Genomic DNA, 23057 nt, shown 5'->3' on the forward strand with positions numbered 1-23057 from the left:
CCCTTTGCTTTCACTGTCTTGGTTGCAGCGGTATGAACCGAACAACACATTGTTTCAACAGTGACTTCGGGTTCCATTGCTTTGATATCGTTCTTGCTTTTAATTTCATGGTTGTCCTGCTGACGTCATCGCCCGTGGAGAATGTCTTTTGAATTTCAGTGTAGTCCGGCTGGGTACTGGGGTCCTTTTCCGGGGAGTAAAGCTCGGTCGCAGCGTGAATTTGATCACTCACCCATGTCTAGTACCGAGGCTAAGAATGAGTAGGAGCTATATATCTTCTCCCCCCCCACCAAGCGCCTCCATGGCGTGTGGCGGGACACTTACCGCCGTTTACAATAACCTATCACTTTGATGTGTTCTGAGCATGTTGAATTCAGTCCATACACTACACGTTATGATAAGATCCGTTTTAATATTATGCGCCACCTTTGCCTACTTGTCTGAAGAGGTCTACCATCGGATCATAGGACTAGAATAAACTGTGTTCGCATTTATTGTTTTCATGCATGCCGTACGTCCCACCCATCTCATCCTTCGTGATCAGTTTACCGTTTCAGTATTAGGCTCTTTATAAGAAAAAATTAAGAACGTTTCTCCGATTATTTCCTTGCAAATAATGACGCTAAAAAAGAAGATAATTTTTTCGCAGAAATTGTCTCCCTCTTGTGAAGAAAGCTGAGGGCAGTGCTTCGTGCCAGCATCGTCCTTCGCTTTGCCACTCGTGCAGCCTCTCTACACACTGGCTTTCGCCGACCGGGATCACGCTGGGTGCCGGAACACTTTATTTTAAAATCTGTTCGAGACGTCCCAACAATGAATTGAGTTCTGCTCGATTAGTTCCAATTTTTTCTCTCCCTACCTTCCAACCCTCTTTCGCCTCTTTTCTGTGTGTTTTCCATCTCAAAAGACTGCAAATGACAAGCAGCGGTTATATAATGGGACACGGTGTGGTGGTGTGGAGTACAAAAAGCCTTCCTAATGTCTGGGATACACACCCACACTAATGACCTACCCCTTTCTATAGGATCATTAAATTATAGTATTCTACTCCGAAAATGAAAAAGGAATGCTGTATATTCAGAATGTGAAAATTTCACGCTTGATTTCTGTCCTCCAACCCAGCCTATTTGTATAAAAATACCAAAGCACATCTCGTAGAAATATTTATCATGAGATGCCCTTATATACCCAGTGAACCGGGATAATTCAACCAGTAACGTGGCAGAATGTGTGGACAGAATAAACAATGTTAGAATGCCCGTAAAAGCAGGAGTTTTTTTCCCTTTCTCACGAGGTCAAGAACAAATTTCCGCCCCTCGTTTGTGGCATACCTCACCCCTACCAGGCGTGAAAAGCATATTTAGATTTTACTTCGCGATCATTCATAATTCATCGTATGGGCATATAATTATTTATCATCCCACACGATACTAATTAATCTGTTAAGTGTATACATTACAATGTTAAATTAATTACTCACGAAGTCTCCAGTTAATAAAGCTAACCATCACAAGTTAAATATTGAATTTAAATATTTTTTTTTAGACTTCACAAAATTGTTTACATCAGTATACAAAATTGTTTAGTGTTGACGTATACAAAAATTAATTTATTAATTATTTATATCGGCCAAACTAATGCTTGTTATGCGTTCTCAGCAGACATACGAGTCCAAACAAGATATTTTTGGACGTGCCAATTGTTACTGAAAAGACAGGATGAAATCGGCTTGCTTGTGTGAAATTATTACAGTATTCGATGACAAAGTAGTGAATCAAAGGAGTAGCGTCTTCAAGACACGGCCACTTTCTGCTGTAGGGAGTAGGGGTGGGAGCTTTCACGTGTGGCAAGTGAATCAGTTTGAACGAATTGGCCAGTCAGTTCTGGGTGACTGTCGTTACAAGACGACAAATGCCAGCCAAGTCGTTAGATGGGAGAAAAATGTAAGCTTCTTCCTTTAAATTATTCACACGTTGTATATCTGTATTATATAATTCATAGATGCACTCAATCACGGCTTCTAAGGCCACTTCTTAATCTATTTAACGACGCTTTTCATCTATTTAGATTAGGTTGGATGGGGTCGAATACGAGGATAGTTATATCTAATTAGAACAATGCATATAGAATTACAATGGTGTCGAAGTATGCTGTTGTGTTCTATTTTAAGGTACTATCCAGTATGCCTGAGGAACAACACGCAAACCTGATGACGTACCGACCTGCGGACCGAGGAAAGAATTCAGGACCTGCCAAATATGAAGTAGGATTACTTGCCACTGTTATTTATATTAAGTCTTAAGTTTAACGACGCTGTTTCATTTTCAGATGTAATATACTGTTGAATGAGATAGTAATATGATCATGAATTAGTAGTAGGTAAGGGTTCGAAACGAAGTTGTCCTCCTATTTCTAACAATTATCACGGTATTATCATGGAGAGCATGAGGAAAATCTCAATTTTCATCACTGAGGATAACTAGGCCGAGTTTCTAATTGGTTACTACCAGAATGCAGAAAAATATAAACACTGTCGAAGCAAAAATAAAATAGAATCCAGGAGGAATGGTATAGGTAGTCTTTACTGTTGAAACCTTTCTAATTAGCTCACGTAGTTTAATGAGTATTTTATCCTGTGGGTGGTAAAAGTAGGTATTTGCGACTTAATTTTGTCCTGCCGTACAATTAATTTTGTTCAAAAGCCACAATTAATTACTTTTAAATGTTAAAAAATGATGGGACATTTGTTTCACAGATCAAACATCAAACAAATCTAGTCTCGTGCATATCACTGAAAGGGTTAAATATGTTTGTGAGTAGACAATAAATGAGATAGTTGTAGAAGCCTTTTATCTTAAAAAAAAATAATGGTATTTACAGGCCATAAACAAGAGAACTTTTGGAACGACTTCGCTAATCATGTCTTACAATCCTCTAATGATGCTGATAATGTTGTGGGTCACACAGTCGTACAAGTTCGTACTTGCTGTATGAAAGTATTCCTTTCCCTCCCCCCTCCTCTGTATTCACTCCCACACTGCATCAGCCTGTGCGCAAGGGGTGATGAGTTGTATATGGCAACTAATTTTAAATGGGGCACTGTGAGTTACCAGCCCTCAAGGCCTTTAGGGACGTAATGACGCCGAAGGAATATGTCGCCCCGCGTTATCGTTAAGTACTTCTACGAAATACTATCGGCCATAATAACGGTTCCGTTCTACGAGTTTCTGACAACATAACAGGGTATGCAACGGAAAGCGTGTTGCTGTTTATTTATATTTATTTATTTATTTATAGTCTATTTTACGACATGTTTTTCAGTAGCTCAGACTTAGCGTTCAATGAGAGTATGAGAATCTTTTGTCACACGCTAGGTGTCCTGTCGGAGGATTTTAACGTTTTCTTAGTCCTCCTATCAAATATTTGGGATTATGGACCAACCTTAAAGTAGGCCACGACCAATCTCTTGATAAAAATTCTATCATTCGGTAAATTTTACTAACGTCCGTGCCTGAGAAATCATTAAATCGTAATCCTTTAATTATCTAACCTCGCGTTCGTTATAACCAGTCTGCAAATTTGTCATCGTCCTGGAAACCGTTTAAGTGGAAGGCCTGTGTCTGTCCGCATGAAACATCTTCATCGGTTGATTCTCGTGAACTTTGGCGTTTTGGGTTCCACACCGAGATTCATGGAACAAAATGATTGTTGGGCAAAGCCCGACACGTTTTTTATATTTAGGAGGCTTCTGGTTCGTTTCTTGGTCTGGATGTCGGCTAATGCTTTCAGAGATTTCGCGTAGTTCTAGATAAATGCCTGGATGATTCCTTAAAATAGGTCACAATTATGTCATTTCGCATCTTATTCGACGTTACATAATCTAAGTATGCCAGATTTCGACGATACGCAATAAATAAGGAAAAAACGAACACACTCGTGATTATGGTCCTGGGCTGTTCTTACACGTATAAATTGTGTTCACCAGGTGGCAACGTAACTATGGCCCTTGCTACTTGTCTAATAATGCACAGCCTATAAAAACCTCACGCTAGCGGCTAAGTTTTAATGATAGTGGCGAAGACAGTAATTATTTAGTTCTGACAACAAGCCGAGCCTTGCGTGCTGTCGGTCCGACCTAGCGTGTGCCGATCCTGGTCAGCGCCTCTGTCGGATGCGATTGGAACCATACATAATGCACATGGAGGTGTCGTAATTGTGAGGAAAAATGTAATTCTAGGTTTTCGGCGTTTATGTTCTCTGTTTCCACTTACAAATGAAATATAAGCATTAAAACACTCGATGATAACGTGGTGCATTGTATGGTTATGAAGGTTCATGTCTTGAATTTTCAGTAAGGTCAATTTCTGTGTGAGGTATTGACTGGCATTTCCGATCCGAAACTATTTTTTCCGTGGCGAACGGTTGGTAGACAGTGTGACGGCACGCTGTGTATCAAATTCGAGGCCCTATTCAGGTATTTTTTCAGAGTAAACCAAGACTCAAGAAACGTTTAATACATGATTGGTAGACATGTTTGTAATATGTCACCACACACGTTTTAGTGGTTAAAGAAACGAAAACGTTGTCTCGCAGTCGCCATGCTGTTACGACATATTTTTATAGCGAATTAATCTAACATTCTAATAATTTCCGAAAATCTGCCACGTTTTGTAGATCAGTGGTGTTACTTTGAATTTTGGTTATGTCACTCACATCTCCGATGTTTTCACGACCCCCAGATTCGTATTGTTACTTTCACATAGACGAAGAATCATTACTAAATCCAGTGCCTCCCGTCTGTCAATATTGTAGCTAGTCTGCGTTTTATTAAATAAACATACGTGAGGTAATTTTCGGAAGGGGATCTGTCGTATCAGCAAAGTTGCGAAACGTATTATAGCTGTTTTAGAGCAAAATTTAGCACTGAGGTTGGATTATGTTGGTGATAACAAAAAGTTTATGTAAACAAAACATCTCAATTATTGAAACCTGTAATCCTGAAGATGGCGCATGCGTGTTCATAATTGCCGGTGTTCCGCATCTCCTGAGCTCTTAATACTACGTCTCCATTTGTTCATGTCTTTCCCTGTAATTTCTGTTGACGTCAAATTATCTCGAACTGTGCCTCAAATAGTAGAGAGACTGCGCCTACGCCTACATATCCGACAGTCATTGCAGTCCTAAGAGCAGCAACTGTAATGATGGTAAATTTTAATAACGGCGATAATAATCGTAGCAACAATAAGAAATAACAGCAAATGTTATTGTAATAACAGAATAATAACATGAATGGCACGCCACCGTGCCACTTTTCAAGGTAAAAGAGGTCGTGGGTCACATTGGATTTGAGAATTCCTGCTCCTACCGAGAACCGAAGCCCGGTCTTGTTCCTGTAGCAAGTTACTCTGTTGGGTTATTGTTATAGGTGGTACATACAGTAACCACTGTGCTTTATAATATTTCATATTCCAAATAGTAAATAAGTAAATAATTATCTATGAGATATTGTAGGTGCGTCATATTGTGATTTTATTTAAAAATAGTATTAAAATATATTAAAATTGTCCGTCAATCACAATAATATTACTTTATTGTGATTGACGGACAATTTTAACATATTTTAATACTATTTTTAATTATCTATGCTTAATTTGACGACGCTGTCAGTGTGTGAGACTGCACAGCGTCGAATGATTATTAATGAATAAGAAATAGGAGAAGGTGAGGGTAATTTCACTTACTATACCAGTATTTGTATGGATGTACTGAGAATAATCACGGACACCCTCAGTCAGTATAACCTAGTGTACGGGCCGAGATTGAACCAGAGACTTCCTACTGTATATGGCGCCGGAGTGCTAACCACTCGGCGGCGACCTTCGTTTAAAGGTCCTTAAAGCCAGGAAAGAAAGATGGGTTGCATTCATTAGACTCTCCCTAATCAATCCTTAATTTCTCATGCATGGAAATTAATGTCTCGTTATAAAGTAGTGTAAGGTTTCCAGTTCATAACTCTGTTTGTCATAGGCACAATTGTACAAGAAGCAACGCAGTTTACGTTGGACGTCAGAGACACGGGAAGTGTGAATACAGATGGCTTCTGATTAGCTGTGAGGCTCCTTTATCCAGAACACTTTCTGTGGTCATTCCTTGTTATAGGCATCCTATAAAAACTGATGTGTTAATAGCTAATGAAGCAGAGGAAAGCTTACCCCAGGATACCTGCTATGACGAAGCAACATTCCAGATGTCTCTTGCTGAGTGTTAGTAGTAGTAATGACCTTCTGGGTATGGCAGAGTTTCAGAGTAAAAAGGAATTATGTCGACTTCTAAAAAGTATTGTGGTCGGGATCGACGGTTAAGATATGAGGTTCAGAATGAAAATGGAAGAATAAATACAGAGAATACTTGTTCTTATTCAGTTAAAAAAACAGCTGTCATCCTGTTTACATCGTAAATCACTGAAAACTGAGCAAGTTGTACGAAACAGCTGTTTCTTGCGTTTGGTTACAAAACTTGATGTTTTACTATAATTACAACTGTTTGAAGAAACATGTTGCCCAGAAAAAGTATTACGAACGGGGATGAATTCAGTGAGGAGTTTACAATATTACGCAAAGGGGAACATCTTTATACAGGCTTCATGGTAATGTTACGATATGGGAAGAGGATTCTTCTTTATGTTTTTGGTAAAGATTATCAATTATGGAACTTTTCAATACGTAGTTAATTCCACTATCCTATGGTTTTATCTCTCTTAGGTTAAAATATTCTTCTGACCACTGTTCTCAGATACCCTCAGTCTGTGTTCTTTCATTAAGGTGAGAGATACACTTATGGTTTATACGAGGTGCGATCGGAAAGTTTCCAGACTGTGTCAATAGAGGGCGAACCGGGTAATCAGCCGCGTGAGGTGGTCGCAAAACAAAGTACAACCGACGTTTCGAGAATCGCCTCAGTCCTCATCATCGGAACATAAACAACAAATAAGTGTAGTTTTTGAAGCCATAATAGGTAGGCTACAGTCCTTGGTGATGTCCAACGGATAAGTGAGTTACACGATTCTTTTTCCAAGTGCTGGATATGCATTTTGTTGGTTGTCTCATTTCTGTACAGTAGCAAAGCTTTATGAATGGGTGATGCTAATGAACATGTTAGTCGTCTGACTGTGGCCAACTTTACTGTTTGTATACGCTATTCAGGCTGGAAGGAGCACAGTGTAATGAATGTCAAAACCTTTAACCAATGGCATCTGTCTATACTGGCTATCAGCGTTTCTTAATCACGTGTCTGCTTATAACAAGACCAGTAATGTGTACTTGAAAGGAGTACAAATACTACCCAAAAACATTCTTTGGGATTTTACACATCTCATTGGCCGCAATGTTAATTTGTTGCGGACGTAAATCTGTTGCAGTCAACGTAATTGCAGTACACGCATCACGCTTCAGAACTAGAAATTGTGTTTTCTTAAATGCACATAATATGAACAAATATTCAGAACAAAAGTCTTTGATCTCATTTTAACCTATAGTTTATACCACGTATTTATAAACTTTGTTTACAGTTTACCTTGGCCATACCTTGTCCAACTGGTTCCCATATCTCAAACCAGTTCTTTATGCTCGGTTTACTAATCGTACTAATGACGGAGGCAGGAAGTGGCTCTGAAACGTCGAAAACTTTCGCCATACTACACGGCGTGACGATGCAGAAGACAAGTCATTTTTATTTCGGCGTTGTGAGAACCTGATATCTCAATGTGTTAATTTCAGTTTGTAAGGTTGGCAGACCTGCCCGCCAAAAATTACGAAATCAGTATGCTCCGAAGTTCCGCTTGGGATCCGTGTTCCCTGCAGTTCATTTTTGTGGTCCAGGCAAGCGTGTCGTCGACACTGAGGGTGTGATACATTCTCTCCCGCATCACGTACAAAACCCCCCTCTGATCATCCTCCTTGCGGATTGTTGCTTTCATTTTTATGATCAACATAAAAGGAAACAAAAATGTTTTACCGACAGATGTCGTTGTGGGCACCTTGGACAATGTTCGCTCTCTTTGATCAAGAGTGGTGTGTGTCTCGATCTAACCTATATGTGAATGGGGAAATTTATAATTTACTGAAATATTACTGCACAGAAGTTACAGTAGTTTACCACGGACTTATGATGCATGGCGGGCCTGATATTTGAGTAAGTTTATAACAAAATTTCTGTCTCTGTTAATATGTTTTGTCGCTTGCCAAAAATGTATTTCTTCTGTTCGCCATGTTCTCTTCAATTTTTAGACAAGAACTACCATAACGATAATTTCTCTTCTCTATACATGTTGAGATCCGATTACTGCCGTTTCACTTTTAAAATAGTTGAGATTCCAGGTTCTCACGGCGAGCATGAGTCTTCTGGATCGTTTCGCAGTGCAGTCTTATAGAAAACGATTGACGTTTAAGAGTTATTTACAGCCTCTGAAACGTTGGTCATTTTCTACCATACTGCGCAGCATTTCAAAAAAGTGATCTTCATACAAGTAGTTGATTAGGATAGCGATAAGGAAGCCAGCAATGCCAGTCTAGTTGTTTTACCACGAGGTTGTTTTCTGTGTGAGATACGCCACTGTTGCTTCCACGTGAGGTATAACCTGCGGCCTCATGTTACGAGACGCTGCTTCTGATGGTCCTGGGGGCTGCAGTGCGGGTTTGTCTTATTCCATTTAGCAGGGGTTTTTCTTTTTGGGAATATTTTCTGAGAAACTTGTAACAAGCAGGGCACTTTAAACACAACGAAAATGTCCTTGAGAATTCACATAGAAAAAATAAGAACAGCTTAATTGTCTTCATTCATAACTTGATATAAATTTGTAACCACGTCGATGCTAGTTTGTATTTAAATAAACATTTTTCTGTCGGAATATTTCTATCGTAAATTATAATTTTTATTGTAGGAAAGCCACAGATTTCAGCTTCATTTGTTCCGTGGAGGTGTTAGGCCTACACATTTCGTTTACTGTTCTGAAACACCAAAGAAGTCCACAACGTAAAGTTAGAGCTGCTAAGCGAGATACCTCGTGATCAGCAGGGAAAAGGTTAAGGAACTTGTGTCTACTTATATTCCATGAGTATTTTCGTCTACTTTCGCATGTTTGAACTTGAAACTAATTTTCATCTTATTCTCACAAAGGAGACAGACGTCTCCCCCCGCCCCCGTTCCAAAACGGCGCTCGACATGTGGGCGGAAGTACCTGAGGGGTACCTGCCATGGGCAAGAGATGATAATTGGGCGCATTTACCACAGTAACAAATTGGTATTAACCCTATCCGTGTTAAACATGAGATCCCGTTTCGAAGCACTGGATCTGGTGTGTGTTATTTGGTTTTGGAACAGGGTAATGGCATGAGCTTGAATATTTTGGATTTATTAAATTCGTGGAAAACTTTAATTGTTTTTGTATATTAATTTCAATACATAACGATGTTGTTCAGGTAGATTCTAGTAAAATATCTGGCAGAATTGAACATACGATATATTGCACAGGCAATATTAAGGCTTACACGGCAGCACTATATTCTTGTAAATGCGTCACATCTTTGATCCAAAAAACCTTTACAATACTCAGACATAAACAGCAAGAAAGCTTCGCCATGTAAGATTATTTTCCTTTTTGGAAACCTTTGTAACATAAACTGAATAGGTGACATAACACCACGTCCTGCTTCACACATATTAAGGTCCACACGGAGCTTCATAGACTGACAGACTGACGCATAAATTACTTGGCTTTTCTGGAATGTATTCAATGTAGATGTAGAAGCTAAAAGCTTCTTTTGTTGCTGACTGAATTTGTAGACGACGTCAATATTGTCTGGTGATGGACAGGCCATCAACCTGATTGGCAGCGTTCGGCACTTCTGGCTACTAAAACTAGGAATTGCAATGAGGTGTTGAAAATAACAGGGAACACAGCTCTTACTATTCATAGCTGTTTTGTTGTGGCACACAGGACCGTGTATAGAAATCGATATTTGTGTAACGTAGTGTAAATTCTGCAACTTGTGTATGCAGTAAAAACATGATGGACACAGCAAAGACCTTTCTCTCCCTATTGGCCGATTCGGTATCCAAGATGTTTTGTAGTAAAACGGTTCTATTGTTAAGGTGGTATTTCAGTTTTATTCACCCGAGTCGCTCCAGCAGAAATATATATTTATCTGCCTTCCGCTTCATTTCTAGTAAACGTGTATCACATGTTTCTGTTGTTTGGGATTTTTCTACCACACGAAACGTCTTCAGGATGCTGGGTATAATTATGTTATCAATTTCGTCTGAAAGAATACATTTATTTATTTGTAGTTTATTCATAAATAAACATTTTCTGATCCGTTATTTAAGTAACTTGGCCAACATAAGCTGGCTTTACGTTAACATGTTTTTTTACCATGTGTAGCTTGAGATTCATCCATTTTATCGAAATTTTCCTCTGTCAAGTATTGCTTAATTTTCTGAGGATTTATTCAGTTTCTGGACACTAACTCTAAATAAGCCATGACCGTTTCCTTTCATATTCTTATATGTTCACTATTTTGCTCACAAACTCAGTCGCATTTTCTCGTTTCACTTTACGTGTTTTATACAGTTGAATTCCAGCGAAAGCCTTGGCGAAGTTGTTATCATTTCTGTTTCGATATACCCTTGTTTCAGTTCTTGACCGGTTGGCGGGCTGATAGGCAGGGATCTGCTTTTGTTGGGTTTTTGTGGTAACTGTAAGCAAATGCTGGCAGACACAGACAAACAAACATACATGCATGCATATATACATACATACATAGACAGATCGATCACGACTATTTACTTCCCGTATCTTCCAATGTGGTACATGGTTTTGTACTGTGACTGTTGACTGAATTCCGCCATTGAACTGCACACAAGAAATTAACATGGCAACAAGAGGGTGTTTGTTGACAGGCGGACTGATATCAATCAAGTGCCTGGTCCATCACGACACCTGACGAGCACCGCAAAAACTAAAACTACTGGTCTTGCCATATTGCCTCTTTCAATATGCCCTAAGAAGTACGATGTGTGGGACTTTGTTTATTGACGGCTTAGACCAACGATTCCCAGACGTTTTTGTTCGCGACCTAGCATTTCAAAGTTCTTCCGCCTGTCAGTTAGGAAACATTATTTTTAAACATACTAGTGATATATAACTTGTTGTATGAATAGTTGTTCATCTACAAACACATAAATAAGATGAAAGACTTGTCGACATTTATTTTACCAAATTAACAATATAAAAATTCCATGTATTGCATTTGGCAAGGCGATCATCAAAAAGTGTTCGCTACCCAACGTCGGGTGGTGACCCAAGGTTTGGGAACGCCTTGCTTAACACAAAGTCCTGTATGGCTTCCTGTACTAGGAAACTGGAACACTGAACGTGTAACACGAGCAGAGTTACAACCACCGCGATTTCTGGGCGACCCCTGTTATATAGTGATTAGCATATAGCCTAGCATTTGAAAGGTCCCGGGCGCGGATCCCGACCGTTGTCACTTATACAAAGTGACAACGAATCACCTGATGATGGAAGTAGAGCCAACTTCCGAAACGTCGTGTGTATTAAATATGCTTCTGTCAATGGACAATGTCCAGCTTGCTTTTCCTACGATGAATCAACCAATGCTACATATATTTTGAGGAATTATTATGAATGCGTTATTAGTGTTTTTTTATCTCTTCTGCACATATTTTGACTGGCTAGCTGTACTGTGCTTTGTCACGAGGTACCGTTGCAGAACGGACGTTTGGTTGATCAGGAAATGGACGCAATCTATTTAGAACGATAGGCAGCAGTACAACACTTCGTTGTCTAACCGAGCAATTTTAGTAGTTACTGCTGTCCCATTAGTATCCTATATTTCATTCCTCTGAATGTAACTGTAACAGTATGAAATTGCGTTCGGTTAGTGCAAATGGACCCTGTTAGACCTGTCTGTCTGTAGCCTCTAAATATTTGTATGCAGTCAGGCAGTTCGTATTAGACACCTCTTCATCTGGAGAATATGAAAACTTGAACATGACTTTGAGGCACAAAATTTTTCTAAATACTATTAAACAACAAACCAGCTACTTAATTTAGGGTTATTAAATCTTGTGTCACAAAGTAGGGCTATTTTTAAAAGTAGACAGTTTTTAGAAGATTCCTGTCTTCTGGGTTGTTGCGTGTGTAGTCTGGCAAGATGTTTACCAACGTTTCAAAGGTCCTTGCTGCCTCCATCATCAGGACTATGGGTGATCACTCAGCCAGCTTTATAGCAAGTTTCGTTAAAGTCCGATTATCTGACAAGATGTTACGGAGTGAGTCACAAGGTCACATACATGACATGGCGATAACTTACGCCATTCTTTTGTCATAAAAGATTACCTTATGGGTCTATACTACATTGAGATTTCGGAGGAAACTGGTAAATGGTGGTTGGCAAGCCGGTAAGGCTTTTGAAGCTTGTTAACTCATCCTGAAAAGCACACAGCGATGGAGCCACCAGGCCGCAATATTTGCGCACTTTCATGCCAGCTCCTGTGCTGTTTGCTCGGCCAGCTCACCTTTCCCCTGTAATAATATAGGATGCATTACTTTAATTCCTTGTGTACGACATTTGAAATCCGTTGTTCCTCTTGTACACATGTTCCGCCATAGAAAATTTAGCCAATGTAAAACCGGTACCCCCTCCCTCTTCCCATGTGCAATATTTATTTAGGATATGCCAGGCTTACCTGCCCATCACAGTACTATCATGACCAATATAAATGCAGCATATCAATAGGTACAGTTTTAATTCATTTTGTTTATCTGTTTTTATTTTGAAGGAATTTTGTACGAGTAGGTGACAAGTAGACCAAAAAACAAATGGATTAATTGTTAGGGTTATTAAGTCATGGAGGATTATATGAGCTTGGAATGCAGCTCGCTTGGAAGATATGAGAGATACGCACAAAATATTAAGAAGCGTGAAACGAGCAAACTAGTCGGAAGACCTGGACGTAGATGAGATACATTTGACAGTTTTTAAGCTAGTTTAATCGTGTCAACTTCTTTATAACATATTTATGTAAAATAACGTTAATAATGAAAATGACACTGAGCTATTGCAGTCCACACACAACTGTTATACATTCATGTCCTTCAGTGCTACAGTCTATAATTCTCTTCCCTTATAACCTCATCGAAAGTTTTAGTCTACTAATTTTATTCTCAGATCCTGTGTAGGCATTTTTCAATAGCCTCAAGTTTAATCAGCTGCATTAGTACAATTTATTAAGATCTTATACGCTACATCGTCTTTTATGCTGAGTTATTTATTACATGAAACTGTCCCTTCAACTTCCTCGTTTTCAATAATATGTGACTAACATCTTATTCCTCCAAGCATATGGGACATCGTCCGTTCTCAAATCCTGTCTTAATCCCCTTACGTTATACATCCCAACCTTCAGCCACTGTAATTTTACCCAATAGATGCTGTGTGTCCCATAGATCTCATAGATCTTGATTTATTCATTTATAGGCGTAATTAAATAAAATACGCCAATATTCATATATGATCGATCGGTGTAAATAACCTGTATTCTACGTACCCGTGTTTATATTCTGATTAAATCAAATTAGACTTCATTATTAGGGTGATTAAATAAAGGACAATGAGAAAGGCGAGGCTAGTGTGGAATGAGAAATGTATACGCAGTTTTAACCGGTTGATCTGAATTGAAAGCTTAGGAATTTTAGACGTGGATGGGAGGATGGTATTAAAACGGATCTTAAGCAGATATTACCTGTGCCAAATTGGATTCATCTGGCTTAAGACAGAGGCCAGTGGCGAACTCTTACCAACGCAGTAATGGACCTTAGTATTCTGTTAAGGATGTAGGGGAATTTAGCGATTAAATGAGTGAATACCATGATCTCGTTAAGGACTGTGCTGCATGGATTTCGTTAACTAAAGTGGTCTGCATATCCAACCAAATAAGTAAGTGTTAAGTGTACGGAGTTATTGAGTTAGTAGGGAGACTGCTTGCTGCATTTGGGCCCAAAACGTGTCCTTCGTTGTGAACACTGTTGTACCGACGACAGACATTCAACTTGTATAGGTTTTCTATTTACTCGCCGAGGTTTATCAATAGGGCCCGAACAGACGGGGCAAGTACCCTCTGTCACGGGGTTTCGCCGACCATGTTGTTCCGCTCGCTTACTAGATCCTCCACAAACATTTCAGCCCTTCTGTAAACTATAGGTAAAGTCCTGTGCATACATCAGACAGTATTTTCATAGATCTCTTGAAGCTACGGCCAGACAAACAATTTTCCCCGAGGTTACACGAAGAGCGATTCAAGAGCGCACATCCTTTGTCCGATACTTTTGGTCCGTGAAATTCTTTGTAGACACTCGACAGTTGTGTCGGATCGCTCGGTCCAGCTGTAGACGCGAACTTATAAATATCTGATGATAATCGAATTGCGAATATCATATGCGCCCGACGAAAATTTTAATGGCAAAATGCATGTCATAATTCATTTCACTAAGTACGTTAATAGGATGGCGTGAACTTTCTGAACACTTATTCCGGAGATGACATGTTCGATCCTGTGACTTGTTACCGTCTATCATATTGTTGTGTGTTGTTGTTGTTGTTGTTGTTGTTGTTGGGATTTTAATTCCTTGTTCTGAAGTTCAAGATAACCTAGCTTAGAGTTTTTTTATTTTTCTCAGTTCCTCGCAAGGCTGGACAGCAGGTCTGTGTTTGAATAAATAACAACCTTCTTTCCTGTTGTAATCATTACATGTGCAATGTTAGGTGTACATAACTGCAGTAATTTATAAGACATCGTTAATCGAAAAAATATTATCTACATAATACTATTCTCGCTATGATATACATGAAGAAAACAAAGCAAGAAACTTAACATGTCCTGGTCATGTTAACTGGCTATAACATATAAAACACCACACTTAATAGCTTTTTACAATTTCGTGCTAAAAACGATATATTTCGTTTATTAATATCACTTTTTTTAACTCGGAATATGTTTACTTTTATAGTATAATGTTTCGTAATTTTATGCTGAATATCAGTGGCTATTAAACAATGAAAATAACGAGTTGCTATCGAAATGTATATATTTTAATATTAATTAAAAAGGTATGTACGTCTAAATTGAGAAAGCATAGACGTGGTGAGAGTTGGAACTGGAATAAAATATCCGAAAGAACGTAACTAATTATTACAATATCAACAAACTCCATGGTTCCGCTCAGTTTTCACAAGTGTGCGCTTTTAATATGTCATGTCATGTCTGAAATAATGGATACATAATTAAGGATAATTGTGCACCGAAACATTAAAATTAAAATGTAGAACGTATCCTACAGTTCAAGTTTGCCGGCCAAGGTACAACAGTATCAAATCGAAATTAAATTCTTAAATAAGTTAAGAGATTAAATTTGTAAAATTATACCATTGTTAAATGTTTCTTATTTAAAATCCTGCGATAAAATGTATTAAACATAATTTTAACTGTCGTTTTAAATGGATGTGGGACTTAGCCTCTTGTCCTAATGTAAGTTCATAATATGGTGGTATTTGAGAACAGAGTATGAAACAAGAATATATTATTTGTAGTGACGAGCGAGGAAGTAACACGAGAATGGAGAACATTACATAATCAGAAGCTCCAAAGATTTTTAACCTGCTTTTCACAAAATAATATTCTTGTGATCATATCAATGAGGCATACTCTTGAGGAAGAAATATGAATGATTATAATGGGTGACACGTTCGTCTGCGATGTTCCCCCAAACTGCTATGTATTAACGAATTTGGCGTTAGTAGATAGTTCCTTCTTACACTGACACTCCGTAAAGTCGGTATCCCTTGTAAGGCGTACCAACTGAGCAGCCGACAAAGCATCGGGATGAGCTGGGGGATGAGGAAGAAAATAGAATAAAATAGTTTGGTCAATAATGGTTAAGCACTGAGATACATCTGTCTCTCCACACACTGACTGGTGAAGCCGACATCCGAACAACGTTTTAAAATAGTAGTACAGAGCAAACAGTAAGTAATGAGCTATAGCATTGTCTACACGTGTCCGGATTCCATTACTGAAGACGTCATGGCAGGGCTGGGATTGGCACTACTGCAGGATTCCAGATCTCCTTGTAATTATAGTTCCTTGCAAACCCCACTCGAAACTAATATGACATGACAATAATAATAATATAATAATAATAATAATGATAATATGACAAGCAGTTGTCATATGGTCTGCGTAATGGCCTTGCTTGTGCATTCGATGACGTGGAACGTCGCAGTCCCTAGTTGAAGGACAAGAATTTAGCTCTCGTCCACGCCGGAGTACGCCCTTAGTTCTCATAGACGGAGACGCAGAACTGTCTAATGCCTATATAGCAGGTCGCCGCTACCTTTAGAGTATGAATGCCCGTATTATGTTGTGACACTGTTATAGGAGCCGACATATAGCTGCGGCACTCTCAGAGAAGTGCAATTAAGGTTAGGCACACCCAGAAACGTGAGATTTTGTGACCCGCAAAGGGACTTTCATGAGGTTGTGCACCCTTTAACAAGAGCGAGGCTTCTTCGACTGCCTTAAAGAGGCTTACATGAGGTCGAGGCATTCTTTAAGAATCGTGAGGCTTCGACACCCATATGTATAACATTGAGACACACTTTATGGAGCGTTAGGCTTTCGCAACTTTAAAGCAGTATGATGTTTGAGAACTCTTAATTTTTTTTCGTAAGAGCTCTTTAACTCATTGAAGCAACTAGCTAGATATGTCCCGCCTGCTTCAACCATCGGTAACTCTTCTTTTATCTTTATGGTTTTCGTATTATTATCGCTGTAAACAAGCATTATTTCCTGAAACACTGTTAAAAAATTGTTCTTTGTAATGGAAAAGTGTTATGTTTTCCTTGCGGTACGGATTGAATTCTTACATATTATGTAAACGAGCTCCAGCGTTAAGGGGCTAAGGTTAATCTTTGATGTCATTTCACTTTCAGCTGACTGCATAGCCTCGCTTTTTTTTATGATTAGTCTTACAGTAACAAGTATTACCCAACGGTAACTTGTCTGAGGTCGTTTAAAAGATTTTCATTCGAATTTTGGACCGAGACGAATGAAAATCTTGATAATTTTACCCAGTCTCCGTGTGGGGAGTACCTTAAGATATTGTACAGTCATTCGTTTACATCCTCAAGTTTCATTCCAGATTAACAACTGATGCACCGTCGGCAAATAATTTGGGATCAACCAGTCTGGTCATTATCAGTCCATTGAGGGTAGGACTGTAGATGACACAGATTAAAAAGCACTTAGTTAACCTGAACCGAATATCGGAGACGTGTTTGAGAACCCTCTCCACTATTAAACATTCCAATCTTAAATACCAGAAGTGCAAATGTCCGTTTTAAAACTTTAGCACTAATTCATTTCAAAATTCCAATTCACTTTTAAAGAAGAATGTTCAAGTCAGTAAAGCAAATTACTTGATAAAAACGACACTTAAAAGGCAGGACCTATCAACGGAAAGGGAAAAAAACGCCTGAAAACGCATTTGCTCTGTCAATTAGTCGGTTGGCTGGTTTATTAATGTAGGGGACATTCCCATTAAAAAGTCGACTGATACGTCACAAGACCAATGGAAAGGCATAAAGATTCTGTTCCACGAAACTAAAAGTTTATTTTCTTCTGTTATCAGGCGAAGTATTACATTTGTGTTTGTGGTATCAAGTCATGCGATTCGTTTTGAAAATCTGTTTTTACTACAATAATGCCACAAACTGGCAATTAATTTTATTTTAACATTCTCGTATCGTAATACATCCCCTGATTGTCAAACATTTATTTGTGTCTGAAAACGTGTTTACGTAAATAAATATTTACCTATACATTTACAGGTAAATAAGTTAACTCATATGCACAGTTAATGCTCTAATTCATTATTTACGAAGAGAGATACGCATTTCTAGTGAATATAGAGTGCTGGGCAATCTGCCGTAAGATTGTTCCCTCATTCCGGAACGCCATATTGTGTTAGGGGTTCAGTGCATTGGACCACGCAATCACCCCTTCGTGCCGTTCATTCAGACGAGGGGTTGCGGAATAAACAGTGTTACGTCCAAAGAAAAGTTTGACTGTACTCCATTGGAGTATACATGTTTTTTAAAGTGTGTTCTAGCGGCTTCTCGTACCCTATTGATCTGTATTGCATATATCAAGTGGTTATTGCAACCACAATTTCATTGTGGATAACATACCGACTGAAGGCGTGATAATGTTCTGCTTGGTTGGTCATTAGATTTATTAACACCTCACAGAAATTCTTAATTTTTAGGCCTTTTAAAGGGGGTTCTGTTCGGTGTTTTGAAACCGTTTTGTTTTAACGAAATGAAGATTTTCGTAGTTAACCTGGCATTGATTATAATTTTACCGTTGTAGTGAACATCTGTCTACAATAAACTTTGTTTCTTGAGGTCCCTGCTTCTAATTAAATAGGGTCGACTGCCTTTTCATAAACATTATTTAACTCTTTCCATGGTGGCTTTTAAAGAAACTTTCTTCTGTCCTAATACAGATATAGCCATGGTGGTCTAGTGGTTAGAACGCTGGCCTTGTAATCCTGGGGTCTCGGGTTCGATTCCCGGCGGTGCCCGAATTTATAACTTGTGTTGGGCAAGGCCGTGGTCTAGGCAACACGGAGTTTTCCACCGTGGCATCCCAACAATTACTCCATTCACACACAGAAGAAGGCAATGGCAAACCACTTCTGGATCATCTGCCAAGAACGTATATGAACAGGTCCCAGTCCGAGAAAAGGATGGAAGGATCCCGTTCATATGGACCTGTCGTCAGACAGAACACTAAATAAAACAAAAATACAGATATATTTCCATGGTAATGTAGGGTATACTATTAAAAAGACATGCCTAGCTCTAACTGGAGACGAAAGGCGATCTTCTCTTGCACTAAATAAATCCATTCCGAGAGTGCCAGTGCTCCTTAGCGAGATATCTCGTCCGTAGGATACGAGAGCCTACATGTTCGACAGTTAGTAACATGTGGGCACTTTTCGTACGAAGTGAAAATAGAATTTGTACGTAGAGTTACATGTGTGCCCGTGACAAATGAAGCGGGAGATGGCGCTAGAAGGCCGGGGGAGGGGTAGGGGGGTAGAGGCATTGACGGAGCCGATATGGAAATAAATGAAAGGGTGAAAATTAATCAATCTAGCCGCGCAAGTTGTAAAGTATTTCTGCACATCTGGCCTTCATCTCCATTGCAAATCTGGCTGCCATATTTTAATTGTCTTGTATTTCACTAACTGACAAGTAAGTTTGAATCCTTTCTTGTAACTCTCAAGCAATTGATATCCTTGTGTTTCAGTTTTGTTTGCAATATGGTCGTGCTACTTGTTTCTTAGTTTAGGCTATGTAACGACGTTTTATCATCTGAGAAGGATTTTAAAAAATTGGAGGGGAGTGTGACTGATGAATTTGGAAGGATGTCTGTCGTAGGTTATTTAATGAATGTTATATCAACTAATAAGCCATACAGTATCATCACGTTCGGTTAACACGAAGGGATCTGGGAAGAAACGGTCCTGGCTTATTATCTCGGTTGAAGGATTTTCTTGGAACTTGGCATAGAAGTGTATATTCATAATTTCCTACATCAGTAACACCAAATAACGTTAAGGCGCCGCTAATGTAGGATCTTGAAATTTTTTGTTGTACTCAATGACTGACTCCACGGTGGTCTAGCGGTTAGAACGCTGGCCTTGTAATCCTGGGGTCTCGGGTTCGATTCCCGGCGGTGCCCGAATTTATAACTTGTGTTGGGCAAGGCCGTGGTCTAGCCAAACGGGAGTTTTCCTCCGGGGTCTTCCCCGGTTTCTCCGTGGCATCCCAGCAATTACTCCATTCACACACAGAAGAAGGCAATGGCAAACCACTTCTGGATCATCTGCCAAGAACGTATATGAACAGGTCCCAGTCCGAGAAAAGGATGGAAGGATCCTGTTCATATGGACCTGTCGTCAGACAGAACACTAAATAAAAAATAAAAAAACTCAAAGACTGACCAAAAGATTAAATGATGGCCAATCTTCGTTTCGAAGAAATCGCTTACGCCACGTGTAAAGGTTGGCCACTGGGTGAAGCTCCTTGTTACGATACAGACTACAGAGTACTTTGACCAAGACGGCAACAGACACGAAGAAGGGAACAGAGGTCAGAGGTTGTGAGAGTGGACCATCCATCTGTTTGTTTGACCACACAGTTAGTGAAGACACGGCCAGAATGCGCTGGTGTAGCCTTTTCGTCAATGTATTGTTTTTTATCAGGTATGGTTGTTAGAGGTGGAGTCCGTTTCGCTCCTCCTATTACAAAGCTCCGCCTCGCGCCACTAGCCACCATCACCGCACGCCGCACACAGTGGCGCCACTGACTGACTGACTGACCAAGTAAATTTTCGATCTGTCCCAGGACCCACGTATTAAGTCACCAACTCAAGATGACTCTTCTGGGATGTTGCACCGTGTAGTCAGGGAGATGCCATTGAATCGTCGGTCAATTTATACGACGCAACATGGCACAACAATCAACAACCCAGACGACAGTCATCTTCAGGGAAAAACTGACTTCGGTTAAATGGTAAACAGAAATGGAGGTGGGGATAACATTAAGATGGATCTGGAGGAATATCTTGACAGGCTGGAACTACCTCAGCATCGTGCACTGCAACAGGTTTTGGTATTAGCAGTATTGGAACTTCGGGTTCTGCGCCCACAGTGCGTCATATTTATGTAGGCCATTTCACTTTAGCCTAATTTAGTTCTGGAGGATAATAAAATGTTGAGATGAGTTCTTAGTAGGCTGCTTCTGCTTCGTAATCATGATGAACGATGAAGATTTCTGTCTTCTGGATTGTTGCGCTGTGTAGTCTGGTCGATGTTTACCAACGTTTCAGAGGTCATACTGCCTCCGTCACCAGGGCGATGAGTATGAAGATTTCTGTCTACTGGGTTGTTGCGCTGTGTAGTCTGGTCGATGTTAACCAACGTTTCGGAGGTCATACTGCCTCTGTCATCAGGGCGATGAAGATTTCTGTCTTCTGGGTTGTTGTGCTGTGTAGTCTGGTAGATGTTTACCAACGTTTCAGAGGACATACTGCCTCCGTCATCAGGGCCATGAAGATTTCCGTCTTCTGGGTTGTTGCGCTGTGTAGTCTGGTCGATGTTAACCAATGTTTCAGAGGTCATACTGCCTCCGTCATCAGGGCGATGAGTATGAAGATTTCTGTCTTCTGGGTTGTTGCACTGTGTAGTCTGGTCGATGTTTACCAACGTTTCGGAGGTCATACTGCCTCCGTCATCAGGGCGATGAGTATGAAGATTTCCGTCTTCTGGGTTGTTGCGCTGTGTAGTCTGGTCGATGTTAACCAACGTTTCGGAGGTCATACTGCCTCCGTCATCAGGGCGATGAGTATGAAGATTTCCGTCTTCTGGGTTGTTGCGCTGTGTAGTCTGGTCGATGTTTACCAACGTTTCGGAGGTCATACTGCCTCTGTCATCAGGGCGATGAAGATTTCTGTCTTCTGGGTTGTTGTGCTGTGTAGTCTGGTAGATGTTTACCAACGTTTCAGAGGACATACTGCCTCCGTCATCAGGGCCATGAAGATTTCTGTCTTCTGGGTTGTTGCGCTTTGTAGTCTGGTAGATGTTTACCAACGTTTCAGAGGTCATACTGCCTCTGTCATCAGGGCGATGGTTGACATCGACCAGACTACACAGCGCAACAACTCAGAAGACAGAAATCTTCATACTCACCGCTGTGAAAACCTCAAATCTTACATGAGGAACGATGTCCATTCGGGTAAATGCTCAGATTCTAATTGTCTGAAATATTGAGACTCTTTGGTACCATTGCATTTAGAATTCGATTTGGAATGAGGAAGATCCAAGAAAATCGGGAGTTACTTGGGATTGGGTGCGTCACATGAGCTTCTAGTGTATGGGGGCGATGGTAAATTATTGGGTGGGAAACGTAAATAGGCATAGGCGAGATTTCAGGCCTTCACGGCTGTCGTCGCGCAGATGGAGGCAGTAAGCTCCTCTGAATGTTTGCTGCCGTTTTGTTCAGAATTTTTGTCTTCCAGTTTCAGACCTAAAAAGTGAAGATTAGTTTAAACTCAGGCCGATACAAAACTATAGACTAGTTTTGCTGTTAACAATGTACGTGTGCTGAAAATTGGTCTCTCGCCCTGGGGAGCAACATCGATTGAGGGCATGTGAGAACAGGAGGCAGAGGGCAGTTGTTTACTCAGTCATTTATCTCGGACCGTTACGCGTTAAGTACGTTCATTTCTTCCGGTTGACCGAACATCCATTCACCGATGTGATGTAATGAAAACAGACGCCTGGTCGCGTCGTGCGCCGTGAAACAAAAGACACCGACAAGCCGCAGATGTTGGTCTTGTATCACGGGACTTTTCATCCACACGTAGGCTCTTTACAACGATACCTCTCCGTACAAACATCGGGCAGAAACAATGTATCGTTCATGACGTCTTCAGGAAGCACCTGGTTCAAATCTCGTTCGTGTTACATTTATCCTTGTGAGTGCCGCTGAAGTTGCCTAACTTCAAATATGAAGATGGCTGTCTTCTGGGAAGTTGCGCCTGACGATTTAGAGGTGCTTACTTACTCTATCGTTGTCGCCCTGATAATGGCGACAACTGGGACCTCTGAAACGTGATAAACTCTTACTTGACTGCATGTCGCAACATCCCAGCAGGCAGCTATTTTCGTTCTGGTCGCTGTGAGCACTTGTAATCCCAATTACTCACTTAATACGCACAACAGGAAATGTGCTCTGCGGCTGTGAAGGACTTTTACAATTGGGTAATGAGCGGGTAATGTGACAGGCCCTGAAAATTAGGAATCCTGTTGCTTCTCTTTACCACATGTTGGACCTTGTGGCTATTTATTT

At 40.1% G+C, this 23057-nt stretch overlaps 1 protein-coding gene across 1 annotated transcript in view; it reads left to right on the plus strand.

Annotated features, from left to right (window-relative positions):
* The first annotated feature begins 1805 nt into the window (after window positions 1-1805).
* Window positions 1806-23057, plus strand: part of LOC147874267 (uncharacterized) — a 183312-nt gene continuing 162060 nt past the window's right edge. The window contains exons 1-2 of the mRNA XM_087346624.1: window positions 1806-1943; window positions 2171-2263. Of these exons, the coding sequence (XP_087202750.1) occupies window positions 2183-2263 (81 nt within the window). The 5' untranslated portion in view covers window positions 1806-1943; window positions 2171-2182. The remainder of the gene's footprint in view (window positions 1944-2170; window positions 2264-23057) is intronic.

This window comes from Zootermopsis nevadensis, unplaced genomic scaffold, assembly GCF_977971745.1.
Source record: "Zootermopsis nevadensis isolate Lab colony 2312 unplaced genomic scaffold, Znev_1.0 Znev_ptg000010l, whole genome shotgun sequence".
In the NCBI taxonomy this organism is placed as follows: Eukaryota; Metazoa; Arthropoda; class Insecta; order Blattodea; family Termopsidae; genus Zootermopsis; species Zootermopsis nevadensis.